This window comes from Schistocerca cancellata, chromosome 6 (genome assembly GCF_023864275.1).
Source record: "Schistocerca cancellata isolate TAMUIC-IGC-003103 chromosome 6, iqSchCanc2.1, whole genome shotgun sequence".
Lineage (NCBI taxonomy): Eukaryota > Metazoa > Arthropoda > Insecta > Orthoptera > Acrididae > Schistocerca > Schistocerca cancellata.
In genome coordinates, this window is record NC_064631.1 from 318,114,673 (window position 1) to 318,132,533 (window position 17,861).

Sequence of the window (17,861 nt, forward strand, 5' to 3'; positions counted from 1 at the left end):
GAACATACCTTCATCGAAGAGTCAAGCAGTATATTGCTCCCTCCTACGTATATCTCGCGAAGAGACCATGAGGATAAAATCAGAGAGATTAGAGCCCACACAGAGGCATACCGACAATCCTTCTTTCCACGAACAATACGAGACTGGAATAGAAGGGAGAACCGATAGAGGTACTCAAGGTACCCTCCGCCACACACCGTCAGGTGGCTTGCGGAGTATGGATGTAGTTGTAGATGTAGATATAGTATTAGTATACTCATAAGTTGTTCAAAATTAAGGTCAATTGAAATTTAAAATTTGTGGATACATTTAAAATCATATTAAGTACAGATAAGCATTACATAATTTATATGATAGGTAAGTTTTACTAGATAAGTATAATAAATACATACAAGTAGATCAATTTTAACAGTCGGTTTGGCCTTATTGAAATTTACATTTTGAAGATCAATTATAGTGCAGAAAGATAAGTGCGCAAACATATTACATGGAAAAAATCACATTAAAATATTCATGTAAGTAATAAAAAGAGTATTTTAATAATAAGGATTTAAGCCTTATTTTAAAATGTGCTGGATTATTGATGTTTTTTATGTTTAGTGGTAGATGATTATAAAGTTTAATCACCATGCATTTTACACAACCAGCATACAATTATACAATTTGGTGGAATGGGGGAACTGTGTCAGCAAGTATTTCCCTCTAGTGTTGTGCTGGTTACAGTCCAGATTTTGCTTCAGGTTGCCAATATTTAGCTTCATAAAACTTAGTATCTCCTATACGCACTGGCATGGAAGTGGAAAAATACCTAGTTTCTGGAATAGTTATTTTCACACGTTTCTCTGCTTTTTAAATAACATTATTCTGATAGCTTTCTTTTGAAGCTTAAATATTTCATTGGACTCAGAACTGTGGCCCCAGAATATGAGACCATATGTTAGGATTGAGCGAAAAAGAGCGTGGTACACTGACGTTAGGATTTTTATACTCATCGTTTCCCTGACTGACAAAAGCTTTAAACATGCTTTACTTACTCGGTAGCCAAGGTGTTAGTGTGTCTTTTCCAGCTGAGAGTGTCAGAGATAGATATTCCAAAGAATTAAGTTACATTTTCCAGGTCAATACTATTTCCAACTATCTGTATAGTTGGGATGGTGGGATTTCTGTGCTGGACTGTATGAAATGTTGGCCTACAGTCTTTTTTGCATTAATAAGTAGCTTATTAGCTGTTAGTCATGAATCCAGTAGAGCTTGCAGCTTCAGTGCGATCATCTGAGTGAGATATCAGAATATTGGTGTCTTTGGCAAAAAGGAAGGTATTGCAAGTCGGTAGGTGAAGAGGAAGATCATTAATGAACATGAGAAGTAGGATTGGGCCTAAAACTGATCCTTGAGGGACACCATGTTTTACGGTTTGCATATCAGAACATGAAACTGTGGATTTTCCTGAACAGGTAACGTCACATAATGGCACATATTGTTTTCTGTTTAGTAGGTACCATGCAAACCAATCGTAGGCAGTGCCCCTTATAGTTTTTGTATTCTATGGTTTGCAGTAGCAAAGGCTTTTTAAGATCAAGGAACAACCCCACAGCTGGCTGTTTCTTATCTAAGAGAGTGACAGTTGTATCTAGAAATTTACAAACAGCATCTACTGTTGTTTTCCCCACTTGGAATCCATATTGACCTGGAGAAAGGATACTATACTTACTCAGAAATGATTTTAGTCTGTCAGCCACTAAATTCTCAAATATTTTACTAAACACAGAGAGGACTGCTATCGGCCGATAATTATTGGGATCTTGTTTAGAGTCTATTTGTGTATCGGTATAATTTTTGCTATGGTAAGTAATTTAGGGAATATGCCTCCCAAAAATGATGAATTACTGATATGTGATAGAGGCTTACTTATTATATTTGAACATCAATGAACAACGAAACAAGGGATTTCATCTTGTCCAGCAGAAGGAACCTTTTTTTATTTTTTGGCCGATTTTATTTTCAATTTCTGCTTTTGAGGTTGATGATAAGAATAGTGAAGCAGTCGGGTTGCTCGAAAGAGGGGCTGGGATAGGGCGACTAGTAAGGTTTTCAACAGAATTTGTGTAGGAGGAGTTAAATTCATGAGCAATTTCTTTTTTGTTATTAATCAATCTTCCATTTATTTCTAGGTTACGGCTATCTGTAACGTTTTTAGTCCTACCTGTATTAGTGTTAAATATTTGCCACATACATTTACTTTTGTTACTTGAATTTTTGAGAAGTATGTTATAATGAAGTTTTTTTGCTGCCTCGACAACATTTCTGAATATATTTTTATAAGCAGTGAAGTACTTTTTAAAATGAACACTCCCGCAAAAGTTTGTTTGGGTCAGGGAGAGAAGTCCCCTCTTTCTTTTGGAGGAAGTTATAATGCCTGAAGTGAGCCACTTTCTGAAATAACAAGGAACAACTGTTTTTTAAATTTTAAAGTAAAATGGTAATTGAAGTAACAGGTGAAAATGTTTAGGAAGGCTTCACACTTATCATCTACTGTTTGTGATTGGAAGACTGTCTACCAGTTTCCTTTACTCATGTGGGATAGAAAATTTAGAATATTGTTTTCTGAAAAGTTTCTGTAATATTCGTGTTGCAGGTTTGAGTTGCTGTCTCTCAAATAGTATTTCAGTTTTCATATTAATCTAACTTTGCTTGACTTTTATGGTGACTTTCTTTTTAGTGATTTTTGCAAAGCCTCTAAGGAATAATGGCTTTCGTAATTACAACAACTAAAATGTTATTCTGTAACTTACCGTCGCCGGAAAAGGAAACACCAGACATCGATATTTAAAAGAGACAGTTTGTTGGTCTGAAAGGACGCTATTATACGAGACCCTAATAAAATTTTAGTTAACGCCATTTCCTTCGTCAATTATCTTAGCGGTGATTGCTACGAAATATTACTACACAAATACAATTTTTTTACGACAGAAGCAATTAGGTTCGGTGTACTGTTATTTTAATAAAACATCGATACTTCTGATGACTTACTTTAGCAACTAAATAATTGCACATTGTCTGGTAGATTACGCTAAGACATTATTCTCAAAACTCTTATAGACAGAACAGAAGAATAATGACAATGTTTTTGTCTTCATTTTTAGAAATAAAAATTATATGAGATACTATCGCTTATGCCTGTCACATGTATATGAATTAATTCTTTGCCGCTACTCGGCATATTTATTTCATACAATTTTTTTCTTTTCCCTTAGATCTATTACTTAACTGTTATTCCTGTTAGTCGTTTATTTCCATTCTGGTAATCTGACTCTATGGATTTTACTAATAATTATTATAACGCTTATCATTCACACACCCAATCAACCACATAAACAAACAGCGATGACATTCACCTGTTCGGGCTTATTCGGATCACCCCGTATAGCCCCGTCCCCTTTTGTCTGCGTAAAAGTTTTTTATTTCTAGATGCGATGGGGATTCCAGTGGCAGAGACATCGCGTACTCTACGAACGTATTCAAAAATCAAATTATGATTCGTTTTGAAATAAACTTAGAATGTGTTCAAAAATGTTCAAAAACCAACAGGGATGAGTTTCAAAATCATACACATACTGGCCATTAAAATTGCTACACCAAGATGAAATACAAATAATAAACGGGTATTCATTGGACAAATATATTATACTAGAACTGATATGTGATTATATTTTCACGCAATTTGGGTGCATAGATCCTGAGAAATCAGTACCCAGAACAACCACCTCTGGCCGTAATAACGGCTTTGATACGCCTGGGCATTGAGTCAAACAGAGCTTGGATGGCGTGTACAGGTACAGCTGCCGTCGTTGAGCTCCCGTCTGTGATGCAGCGTCAAGGGTAACCGCAGCCATGGTCTCCGAGCTGATAGTCCATGCTGCTGCAAACGTCGTCGAACAGTTCCTGCAGATGGTTATTGTCTTGCAAACGTCCCCATCTGTTGACTCAGGCATCGAGACGTGGCTGCACGATCCGTTACAGCCATGCGGATAAGATGCCTGTCATCTCGACTGGTAATGATACGAGGACGTTGGGATCCAGCACGGCGTTCCGTATTACCCTCCTCAACCCACCGATTCCATATTCTGCTAACAGTCATTGGATCTCGACCAACGCGAGCAGTAATGTTGCGATACGATAAACCGCAATCGCGATAGGCTAGAATCCGACCTTTCTCAAAGTCGGAAACGTGATGGTACGCATTTCTCCTCCTTACACAAGGCATCACAACAACGTTTCACCAGGCAACGCCGGTCAACTGCTATTTGTGTATAAGAAATCGGTTGGAAACTTTCCTCATGTCAGCACGTTGTTGCCACCGGCGCCAACCTTGTGTGAATGCTTTAAAAAGCTAATCATTTGCATATCACAGCATCTTCTTCCTGTCGGTTAAATTTCGCGTCTGTAGCACGTGATCTTCGTGGTGTAGCAATTTTTATAGCCAGTAGTGTAATTAAGGTTCTACGTCAATGAACTCAAAAAATATGGCCCGCCAAGAGCCCTTTTTCTCAGGAACATACAGAGGTATCAAGTCGAAATTTACGTCAAATACTAAGGTCTACGGTTCCTTGGCGGTGTAAATTATTTTAGTTTCTAAGTCAATACAATCAAAAGATACGGCTATATATGTCACATATTCTGACACCAACTCACTTATCAAAGCCTACAGTTGAACTTTCTGTATACACGTCGGGCCTGGTAATCTGGGGGTAAAGCGCGCATTTGGAAACCGAGAGAGATCGCGGGATTTTTCAGTCTTCGTTTTAACCTAGCCTTGAGCTCTCAACGATGCGAGTGGTCGTCAGGAACAACACGTGTTTCCGATTACACGTTAAACTGTAGGTCCTCTTTCCCCGGTTGGATAACTGGGATAGGTTAGCGACACAAGTCGCCGAAGTGGCATCCAATAGAATGAGTTGCAACCAGGCCATTGAGCCACACGAAACTGTTATTATCATCATCATCATCTACATACATAATTAAGTTTGTACAGGACGGTCAGAGCGCGAGTCCTGTTCGTTTGTTGCAGCGCGTTTATTTTTCAAAAATGGTTCAAATGGCTCTGAGCACTATGGGACTCAACTTCAGAGGTCATTAGCCCCCTAGAACTTAGAACTAGTTTAACCTAACTAACCTAAGGAGATCACAAACATCCATGCCCAAGGCAGGGTTCGAACCTGCGACCGTAGCGGTCTTGCGGTTCCAGACTGCAGCGCCTTTAACCGCACGGCCACTTCGGCCGGCTGTTTATTTTTCGCCGTGACGACTTACCCGTGAGTGAAATCAGAAGCCACAGGCCGGTTGACATCCGAACGAACCCCATGACCTGCAACAGACAAGAAATGAGTGCCAACTGGAGGCGCCTGCGATTGTCTTGACTATATAAACCACTTCAGTCTGTCCGTAATCTACAGCGCCTGAATTGACCTTGTTATCGGTTGAGGCACGCGGGAAAACCTTCGAGTGCCCTTCAAGGTGCAGTAAGTACTTGGTATAGACTTAAAGTGTTTGTTCCCGAGATAAAGAAGTCGCAGAATTCTCCGTATTATAGAAACCTTGCAAACCTAGAAATCTCTCAAATTATCCAATTGGCAGCTGCACTGTCAAGGTCAGGTTGCTGTATCAGAAGCAACAGGTTGTTGTATAAGATAATGAAAGTTTTATCGTTTGCATGAGTACGATCAAACAAACAAGGTAAACAATTTTGCAGCACTTGTATTTCTGTTTGGAGATGACGTAATTTACTGATTGCCTGTCCCTGAGATAATGGTTTTCTGTACGCAGCATGGTGTTCTCATATTGTGGTGATGTAGATTGCAAAATAATTATTCCATTATCCGTCTATATTTACTTTGTTTCCCTGTTTTCTGTACCTAAATGAGCCCACTGTGGTAGATTTGTAGCTAGTATTGCTTCGTACGTCTCCTTCTGTGATCAACTGCAATCAAATGACATGATAAAGCAATGGTTTCAACAGTGTTATTTGTGAAATCTGTGTTTCATTTGTTATGTTGTTTTTCCTGGATTTAGATTTACGATGGTTTTTTTTAAATTTTTTACATGTTTGTTTTCTATAATTGCGTAGGATTCCGCGGCCAGTCAGTTGACATAATAGTTTTCTAGGTATGGCACCGCGTCATAATGTATACAACTACTGCTGCTGGAGAAAAACCAACGTTTCGGCCACGGTTGCAGCGGCCTTGTTGAGACTCAGAAGAAGGCCGCTGCAGCCGTGGCCGATACGTTGGTTTTTCTCCAGCAGCAGTAGTTCTATACATTATGACGCGGTGCCATTACCAGAAAACTATTATGTCGAATGTTTGTTTTTATTTTACTTTTTATCGGATCCGACAACCAGACAGAATTCCAAAATAAAATGTCTGACATCATTGTAACGATTTAAAATCAACATAATAATAATAATAATAATAATAATAATAATAATTTTATTGTCATTCGGCCATTACAGCAATAGACAACGTCATATACATACTAAAATACAATTAATAGTATGAAAGAAACAACAGGTTTCTTGTTAACATTATAGTATTATATTACAGTTGATAAATTCTTTTATGTCATAGAATGGGTGGAGGACTAGCCAGTCATGAATTGTTTGTTTGAATAATTGTTCAGGTAATTCTTGAACAGATTGAGGAAGATTATTAAATAATTTGTACCCCATGATTTCGTAGCTGTTGAGTGACTTTGACAATCTGTGGTAAGGAATATAGAGGCACCTATTCCTTCTTGTATTGTGGTTGTGTACATTTTCTCTGGTTTTTGTTTCTGGTAATTTCTTCTTCGTATAAATTAGAACATAGTATATGTACAAGTTTATAACAGTCATGATTTTCTGTTCACAGAGCAATGGTTTACAGTGTGCCTTATATGCAGAACCAGTAATTATCCTAATAGCTTTTTTTTGCAGTATTAATATGTCATGTACACAGCTAGAGTTCCCCCACAAAATAATTCCATATGTTATTATACTTTGAAAGAATGAAAAATAGGATGTTCTAACATATTTTTCAGGAACACAATCCATAAGTCGCCTTAACAGGTAAATAACTCTTGACAATTTACCACTAATATATTGTACATGTTGACCCCAAGATAATTTATCATCAATGTATACCCCCAGAAATTTGACATAACTTGGATCATCTGACAGAAGCTTGTCTCTAAGACTACAGACCATCTGCTGTGTTTTGTTTTCATTCAACAGGAATCCATTTGCCTTGAACCAATAGGATGCTTGGTCAATTGTCTTTTCTGCACAAGTTTGAAGGCTATTGAAATCCTCACTAGCATGAAGAAATGTTGTATCATCTGCATACAACACAGTGGTGGACTTGATAAATGACGGCAGATCATTTATCATTATCAGGAACAAAAAGGGGCCCAGCACAGATCCCTGCGGAACACCTACCTTGACTTGCTCTATACTCGACATTTCTCTCCCTACACAAACAACTTGCTTACGATTCTGGAGATATGATTTCATTAATTTAAGGCTGTTGTGTCTAATGCCATAGAATTCCAGTTTTTCTAGGAGTGGCTTATGCTTTACAGAGTCAAAAGCTTTGCTTAGATCACAAAATGTGAGTTGAGCATAGCCCTTATCCTCAAACACTTGATGTAAGTATTTGACTACAAAGCCTATAGCATCCACAGTAGACAACTTTTTCCTAAAACCGTACTGAGATTCACTAATTATTCCTAATTTTTCAAAATAGACAGATAGCTGTTGGTAAATTACACATTCCAGTATTTTAGAAAAAGCTGGGACTATGGAGATTGGTCTGTAACTGGAAGGTGAGTCCATATCTCCCTTTTTATATATTGGAATTACCCTAGCCACTTTGAGTTCTTCGGGAAAATATCCTTCAGATATGCATTTATTTATACAGAATGTTAAGGGGTACACAATATAGTCTATTACTTTCTTTAGTAAATTACAGGATATGTCGTAAATATCTACACTGTCTGAAGATTTCATCCGTTTTACAATGCTTAGGACATGACTAGGTGAGACCTCGGAGAACATAAACGTACCTGTGTCTGTTGGTATTCTGCAAACATTTTTAGAAAGTAACTCTGATGAACTGATATCAGGTTTGATTATAGTATTTCCTACATTTTCAACAGATTTAATAAAGAAATCATTGAATTTTTGGGGACTTATATTAATTTTTTTTGCTTCTCACATCTTTAGCAGCACCATTTATTAATTTCCATGCAGCTTTGCACTTATTTGTGGAATTATCAATGGTATTGAAATTATGTGCTTTTTTGGCTTCCACGATGGCTTTGTTATACTCATTCCTGCATTTTGTATAGGCTGATCTGGCATGTTCTGTTTTCTGATTGCTTCATATATTGTGCAACACCATAACTTGGTTTTTCATATTTGATAATTGTTTAGTGAACCATGAATTTTGTCTGTTTGTAGCCCTGTTTGTTAAGCCTTTGTCAGTTAATTTGCATTTCTTTATGGGGATGATGTCATTAAATTGTGTCAGAAATGTTTTAAAAAATCTCTCAAATAATAGTTTCCCTGACAAATCAGCACTAAGACTATAACTTGTGTCACCATGACATTGGTTGAACCAGTCTCTCTCAGCAAGTAACTTACAGAGCTGAACAATTTTGTCATCTGTGACAGGCCTGGTGATTATAACTTTTGGGACAGGCTTAGGAATATTACTATTATCAATACAGAGCCTACTTGTATAGTTTAAAGATACAGAGTCATGATCTGAAAATGGAAACGCTGTAACAGCACATGTTTCTTCTGTAGTTTTAAAGTTGACAAAAATATTGTCAAGACATGCTTTATCTCTTGTGGGCCTGTTATTGATTGAGTGCAAATTGCACTGTCTTAGAAGGTTTTTCAACTCAGTCACAGTACGTTTATGCGTTGTTATATCAAAATCTGCATTCAGATCTCCACCAATTACTATGTCATAATGCAACCATCTGGTCCCTCTTAGTACATCTAACAGCATGTCCAATTTTTCTAGAAATACATTGATGATACCCTTAGGTGACCTGTAAAGGGATATTATTACTAACTTAAGACTGTCCATAACTATACCAGTGGCTTCAAAGTTCTGTTCCTCACATAAATAATCTAGGTCCAACTTAAAAAAGGAGCAGCTGAATGACTGATTAATATATATTGCCACACCACCTCTTATATGCAGTTTTCTACAGTAACTATTTGCTACACTATAGTTATCTAGTTTGACAACTGGAAGTACACTCTCAGTAACCCAATGTTCACTCAGACAGAAAATATCAAATTTGTTATCTAGTCCAAAACTGTTTGCAATAAATTCTTTATCTATTAGTCCTTGAACATTCAGATAGCAAATTTTAAGATCATAATTGTTGTTTATTTTAGATTGAACGTTTTGGTGAGGTGTTATGAAATTTGTTACACTACTTATCTCGTGGGCTTCTTCATCTTGCTGCCTTCCACTAAAAAATCATTTAGACGGACAGGAGGTGCTGTTTTCCGTCTACCTGTAACACTTGATGCTGCTTCTCCTGCTGCAATTCTCATTTCTCCTTTTAGAGGCACTATAGTTACTGTTGCTGGTGAAAATTCTGCTGTTGATGCTACTGTTACTTCCTTTTCCACTGCTGCTACTGATAATGCCACTGGTGACTGTGACGCTTTACATGTTTGCACAGTTGTAATTTTTTCATCGTAGGGTGTATCTGCAGATGTTTCTTCCTCATATGCTGTTGGTGCACTTTTCTTTTCTGTTGTCATTGGCACAAAACCTGTTGCAGGTAGTGCTATTTTTACATAGGCATCCACTCCTGCTGTCTTTATCACCTGGAGAATTTCTTTGGCCAGCACTTTCTTGCCTAGGTTGTTTCTGTGCAGTCCATGTCTAGTAAAATGCTCTCTTACTGAACTCGTTGCTTCAATGAAAGTTGTGTGCACAAAACCGCTACAAATCTTCCTGAATTTCCGATTTGTCGCGATAATTTCTTTGTTTACACACGAGTCTTCCGTTAAGTCGTGTCTGTAGGGAATGTTTACAACAAATACCTTCGCCTGTGAAATTTTTCCTAGCGATTCTTTCAGTGTTCTTACAGCAAGGCTGCTTTCATTTTTATAGACATCGTTTCCCCCTCCGATTATGACACAGTTGATGTCGCTTTTCACGGAACTTTCACAGTTTTTCAGCACTTCTCGTAGAGGAGCACCAGGTTTCGAAATTCCAATCACTTTATATTCGGACTGCATATCAGAAATGATTGTAGCCAGTCCCTTGCCATGACCCGTCGATAATATGTATATTTCTTCCTTCTTCTTCTGTTTCCTTTTCTGTCTCGTGTTCAGTTTTATTACAAGTTGCTCTCACACGATTTTTTCGTTTAATAGTATTTGATGGTAACGTGTTTCTGCTGGCACTTTTTTGTTCAACAGATCTTTCCGAGCAGTTACCTGTTACAATGAGATTTTTTGTCCGTGATTCTGAGCTGTCTGCACTTAGAACATCGTATTTATTCATTAGTGGAACACGAAAAACATTGGTATTTAAGACAGGTCGAGAGATTTTCTTAGGCCTAGTATATACACACTCTCGTTTGCCTGTTTGCGTATCTGTGGGAAGGTCCATATAGTCGATCAAACTTTTCAGCATTTCTGCATATTGTCTAGCTTTATTTAAGTCACTTTGCAGTTCTTCCCTCACACTTATTTCGAGTCCAGCGTTGCACATTTCAAATGCAGTTTCAAGACCGTTGCACTCAGTTCCACAGTCACATACATGTAGGCCTATTTGACCGAGATTTGCTTCCACGAAACAACAAGAATGATACCATTTATGTGCCACTACACATGTTTTAACACCTATCACTTTTTTTGCACATAGCATACAATTCACTGATGGTAATTTACCGATATTCACGGAGCGATTTGCCACTACATCCATATGCGCCGCCATCATAATACAGCTGTCGCGTACAGGAATGAAACATGCACAAAGTAACTGTTTTGCGATCGAATAATCAGTACCGCATGGTGCAAGTAAATCACAAATTGACTTTTTAAACATTAAACATTATATATGTAGTAAGGACAACCATGTCTCCAGATGTATTGAGAGTTACGAGAACTGGCAAATAAAAATAATTCATAGTGAATGATAGTAATTGGTGACTTATGTGTAAAAGTGGAGACGTAGCTACACCATGAACACATTTTTGAAGTCAGGCATAGAATGGACGTGTAAAGAGTTTGACTATATGCTGTCAATAAATTAATTATTAAATAAAAATTTAAAAAGGTCCTTCTGAATGTGTGTGTCTTAAACCTGGTCAAGACCTCTAGCGACCACGGGCTAGTAAGACGCAAAATAAAACAGGACACTCAGTTAAAAAGAACTTAATTCATTAAGCACAAAACCAATTGCCGGCCGGGGTGGCCGAGCGGTTCTGTGCGCTACAGTCTGGAACCGCGCGACCGCTACGGTCGTAGGTTCGAATCCTGCCTCGGGCATGTATGCGTGTGATGTCCTTAGGTTAGTTAGGTTTAAGTAGTTCTAAGTTCTAGGGGACTGATGACCTCAGAAGTTAAGTCCCATAGTGCTCAGAGCCATTTGAAAAATTTTTGAACAAAACTAATTTCACAAATTCAAAGATTTTGGGTATAAAAAGAGGAGAAAAGCAACTAAAATTAATAAACAAGTTAAAGCTCTAGAGGAAAGAAGGCAGATCATTCGAGGGGTACACAAGTTCGCAGCGGACTAGGCGGGGAAGGAATTTGACCCTGTTCATTTCAAAGGAATCATCCAAGAAATTGCTTGAAGCCATTTACACAGACCACGGAAAAACTAAATCTAGTTGTGAGGCAAAGAAATGTGAATCCTAACCGCTACAAACAACGGCTACTCTCAGTTGCGACAACAACAACAGCAACAACAATCAAGTTGTAGATCGTGAAGAAGTACTCTCAAATTAGTCCATCCGGGCATGTGTATTGTATAAGGGCTTAGCCACATGTTGCTAAGAGTGTTCAAGAATTTGTAATATGACCGATACCAATCCTTCCCTGATCTAACAGTTAACATGACATTTCGCTCGCCAAACATTTCTGCCTACTCGCTCGTAACTGTCGAGTACAGTGCTCGATCCTCTCAGATGCTGCATAGAGATCATACAATTTGCCATATTTCGCATGTTTTATGAAGCAGATAAGTGGGTGATGGAAGGTTTACAAACTATTTCATTGCCGGCCAGAGTGGCCGAGCGGTTCTAGGCGCTTCAGTCTGGAACCGCGCGACGCTACGGTCGCAGGTTCGAATCCTGCCTCGGGCATGGATGTGTGTGATGTCCTTAGGTTAGTTAGGTTTAAGTAGTTCTAAGTTCTAGGGGATTTATGACCTCAGCAGTTGAGTCCCATAGTGCTCAGAGCCATTTGAACCATTTTGAAACTATTTCATTCTCGTTTGGGAGGCGTATACTTGATTTCTACAGTCGAGCCACCGATTGTCACAAACATCATACTGGCAATGCTAGGTGCTGCATGTATGTACTGCTGTTTTAAGTTCATGAAAGTGATGAAAGATATACGTGTAGCGATTAAATACCATTTGGTGCTCTGATGCAGATTCGACATAGATGACTTACAGGACGTTCATATTAGTTATGGCTGACGAGAGGCAAAGTGAAGCGTCAGTGTTTGTAATATTCTGACGGGTGCGAGCAGATTTGAACGCCCTTGCTAGATTTGACGACCTGACGCGATCTGGGATTCGTTAATGGATCCTGCAAATAGGATATGATGTCGGGACATGAGCCTTCTCTGTTTTTCTTGTCTACACGTAATGTTTGGCTATCTGGAAAGTTGTACAGCAGCAAGCTTCACTACGTTACTGACACCGGAGTTCACCGGCCGATGGTGGCCGAGCGGTTCTGGGCGCTACAGTCTGGAACCGCGCGACCGCTACGGTCGGAGGTTCGAATCCTGCCTCGGGCATGGATGTGTGTGATGTCCTTAGGTTAGTTAGGTTTAAGTAGTTCTAAGTTCTAGGGGACTGATGACCACAGATGTTAAGTCCCATAGTGCTCAGAGCCATTTGAACCATTTTTTTGACACCGGAGTTCAATCACACAGGATGAATGTGTATATTACAGACTGTGGCCGCTTATCATTAGATGACGTTAAGAGACTCGTGTTATCTTGTGTTGCTTGCTCGATACCACTCTGCGTTAATTCAAGAACACTCAGCGGTGACAGTAGCTTCTAAGATTCAGTTTGATCGATGTATATTTTGCTGGGCCACTCTTATTTAAACTGAGGATCATTCACATTTGACGTGGGGGACGATTTGAAGTGATTAGTGATATTTAAACTGTGGGAGAGTGTTATGTACTGTTATTGTTTTAAGGGAGTGGAGGCATCAGGTCATTTCTTTAATTTGTTTCTTGCTTTGACTTATTTAACAGGTTTTGAAAGGGTTACACAACTTTCTAAGTAATGGGAAATTGTATTGTTTACATTATTTGCGGGTCATAATACGGTATCAGGTCGTTATAATATTCCTAAGGGATGCTGTTTGTATCGTTTTAAATGACTCTATATTTTGGGGGTCATTGTACACTGAAGCACCAAAGAAACTGGTATAAGCGTGCGTATTCATATACAGAGATATGTAAACAGGCAGAATACTGCGCTGTGGTCGACAACGCCTATATAAGACGACAGGTGTCTGGCGCAGTTGTCAAATCTGTTACTGCTTCTACACCGGCGGGTTATCAAGATTTAAGTGAGTTTGAACGTGGTATTACAGTCGGCGCACGAGCGATGGGACAAAGGATCTCCGAGGTAGCGATGAAGTGGGGAGTTTCCCGTACGACCATTTCATGAGTGTACCGTAAATATCAGGAATCCGATAAAACATCAAATCTCCGACATCTCTGCGGCCGGAAAAAAGATCCTGCAAGAACGAGAGCAACGACGACTGAAAAGAATCATTCAACATGACTGAAGTGCAACCCTTCCGCAAATTGCTGTAGATTTCTATGCAGGGCCATCAACAAGTGTCAGCGTGCGAACCATTCAACGAAACATCATCGATATGGGCTTTTACGAGCAGAAGGCTCACTCGTGTACCCTTGATGACTGCACGACACAAAGCTTTACCCCTCGCCTGGGCGCGTCAACCCAGACATTGGACTGTTGATGACTGGAAACATGTTGCCTGGTCGGACGAGTCTCGTTTTAAATTGCATCGAGCAGATGGATGTGTATGGGTATGGAGGCTACCTAATGAATCCATGGACCCTGCATGTGAGCAGGGGGCTGTTCAAGCTGGTGGAGGCTCTGTAACGGTGTGTGGCGTGGGCAGTTGGAGTGATATGGGACCCCTGATACTTCTACTTACGACCCTGACAGATGACAAGTAGGTAAACATCCTGTCTGATCACCTGCATCCATTCAAGTCCACTGCGCATTCCGACGGACTTGGGCAATTCCAGCACGATCCCACACGCCCTGAATTGCTACAGAGTGGCTCCAGGAACACTCTTCTGAGTTTAAACTCTTCCGCTGGCTACCAAACTCCCCAGACATGAACATTAGTGAGCATGTCAGGGATGCCTTGAATGTGCTGTTCAGAAGAGATTTTCACCCCCTCGTACTCTTGCGGATTTATGGACAGCGCTTCACAATTTATGGTGTCAGTTCCCTCCAGCACTACTTCGGACATTAGTCGAGTCCATGCCACGCCGTGTTGCGGCACTTCTGTGTGCTCGTGGGGGCCCTACACGATTTCAGGCAGGTGTACCAGTTTCTTTGGCTCTTCAGTGCGTACGCTCAATGTAAAATTGTAATTCTGTGACTCACCTCTTGACTGGGTATTCAATTTAAAGCTTGGGTTTTTGTTTTGTTTAATAAATATTGGTTGTTTGTGGGACGTTGTTATGCACACCTCTCGAACTCAGCGCCACCACTCCCTCTACCGTCACAAATGTCACTTTTATTGTAGTTACGCTCGCGCTAAGTGTGTGTAAAGCTGCAATCGGGATCGCCTGTTGCGGTGATCTCCAGGCAGAGGCTACAGGATGCGTACAGTTCCTCGCAGGCAACCTTTACTTTCAGCAAGAGACTGGAATACTCCACTGCTCCTGGACTGTGTCATATCGTCCTGAAGAACATTCCACGTACATGGGGGTGTTCGTGTGGCTGACCTGGTCACCTGACCTTAAAACTAATGGGTACAGCCGGGAAGGCATCGGCGGGGACGAGAGCGCACCTGGACCCTGTTCCTACCAATCTACACGGTCTATGGTCGCCGAGTGACCTGTGATGGACCAGCACGGCTGCCCATCGTTTTAGGAATCCTGTGCAGCCCAAGCCACGAAATATAGCGCTGTCATCAGAGCGGAAGGAAGTGCAGCATATTACAAGTGTTTGTATTTTAATTGAATTATGGGCTGTGGAAGAAATGGGTGAAAGGAAATCGAAGCGTTTGAGATGTGGTGCTATACAAGGATGACGAAAATAAGGTGGACTGATTAGATAAGAAATGAGGATCTTCGCAGAAAAGGATCATGAGGGGAACACTGACAATAAGAAGGGACGATGTTAGGAATGTGTTAAGAAATCAGGGAATAACTTCCATGGTACTTAAGGGAGCAGTAGAGTGTAAAACTGTAGGGGAAGACAGAGTTTGGAATATATCCAACAAATAATTCAGGACGTTGGCTGCAAATGCTATTCTGAGATGAAGACGTTGGCACAAGAGAGCCCTTCATGGTGGACTACATAAAACCAGTCAGAACATTGTTGACTCAAAAGAAGCAGCACAGAGTAAACAGATAATACATGACCAGTTATATAAAAACAACAGCTCACTGTTAAGCCTGACTCAAGACATAAATATTAAACCACACATACACATACACACACACACACATACTGCTCACACATACACCCCTCACTCACTCACTAACTCACTCGACTAAATTCGCTGACCAAAGATCTCATATACATCTGTTCAACATTTGTCAACGCTGCACATACAGCATATGATAACATGTTGGAAAAAGAGTTATTTTAGTCGGCTGACCACACTGTCAGTACCATCGTGTTTTCGATAGAGAAACAGAGGGGTTAATTAGCAATATTCATATGTCTTACAAGTGCAGCGCTACAACACGTCACACGTATAAACGCCAGTGGGCCACATAGCACAACAATACATTTTTGACGGTCACTGTTTTTGACAATACTCCTGGCACATTTTGATAATATTCTTTCACAGTCTATGTACACTATCTGATCAAAAATATCCAGACAATATTAGTGGATGTTACTATGGGGTGTGTCAACCCATTGCGTTTATGACGGGTTAAACTCTGCTGGAGACACGAGGAATGGCAGACCTTTCTTCCTCAAGAGCTGAAACCAGAGATGGATGGACGCTGAGGTCTGGAGCGAGATCGACGTTCTAACTTATCCCAAAGGCGTTGCATCTGAACCCAATAGTCAGCACTCTAGGCAAACCTCATCACCTCCGAACTGTTGCTCTACTGTAACCAGTAGACAAAATGCTGTAAAATGTGTTCATATCCTTCCACATTTCGCATTTTCTTACGCGCAACAAGGGATCCCACACTAACCACGAAAAACATGCACATACCTTTACATCCCGTACTCCGCACTTCACTGTTTGCACTGCAGTCATCCACTGTACAGTGACGTCGCTGTTTACACCATCTCAAATGTCTCTTAGCATTGAGTGCAGAAATGTGTGGCTTATGAGCAGCTGCTCGACCAATGTAGCCCATTCTTTTTAACTCCCTATGCCCAGTCATTGTGCTGCCTGGACTGCTGGTAGCACTTTGGAACTCACGAGTGATTCTGAACCGAGTAAGGCGCAGGATCGATTATTTGTTACTCTGTCTTTGCCTAATTTGCGCGAGCGTGTTTACCTTCCGCGTCCACAAGGGGCGAGCCCACGCTTCGCCAGCTTAAACAAGTCGGTCACGTTCACGGAGTCAGTTGTGTGCTGGAGTTAGAACGTGTGCACCAGTGATGGGCTACAGGCGCTACACTGCCACGTGAGTCCATTTTGTGACCGAGTGGGCTTCCTGGCGGTCCCTGCACTCCAGGCCTGACGGTTAACTTTGAGAAGCGTCCTAACAAGAACATTAGCGTAAATGGATCAATTCTGGGCACACATCGAGTGGTATGAAACCGTTACTCCAGTTCGATCACAGAGGAAAAGATTATTTGGTGAGAGCTTTATGCTAACACTATTTCTGCGTATCTCACCAGAAAATTCGTACTGAACATTCACTTATCGCTGCTTGTCATAGTTACTATTTCAGGTACGTGTCTACAGGCACGATTCTAGAAGTCGGTCATGGGGGCGGGGGGGTGGTGGGCAGTGGGGTGGGGGAGTGCATGAAATATCGCTTAACAAAAGGAGAGTTGGGTGTCCTCTACCGACAAACTAGTAAAATTTGGTGTTGCTTAACGTTCAGGGTAAAAAGAAAAACTTATTTTAATATGGAAAATTTTATAAATTACATAAACCATAAAGAAGATCAACTTACAACAAACACGTTTTCATTCATTTTATCGATACAGAAGATGACATGATTGTAAAAACTTGAACTTGACACTGAATATAAAAAAATACTGTAACAAAATTCACTGGATATTTCCATCTTCTGCTCATTTTATCATGCTCATTCGTCTCTGTTTCTTTTTACTGAATAGGTCAATGATATTTTCAATGTCCATATCTCTTTCTTTATGGATGTTTGCAAGAGCATATTTAGCTTTC

General features: G+C 40.2%; 1 protein-coding gene across 1 annotated transcript in view; it reads right to left on the reverse strand.

Annotated features, from left to right (window-relative positions):
* Nucleotides 1–17,861, reverse strand: part of LOC126190831 (lysosomal acid glucosylceramidase-like) — a 132,088-nt gene that overhangs the window by 54,494 nt on the left and 59,733 nt on the right. Inside the window, exon 2 of the mRNA XM_049931406.1 lies at nucleotides 5,311–5,365. Coding sequence (XP_049787363.1) covers nucleotides 5,311–5,362 — 52 coding nt within the window. The 5' untranslated portion in view covers nucleotides 5,363–5,365. The remainder of the gene's footprint in view (nucleotides 1–5,310; nucleotides 5,366–17,861) is intronic.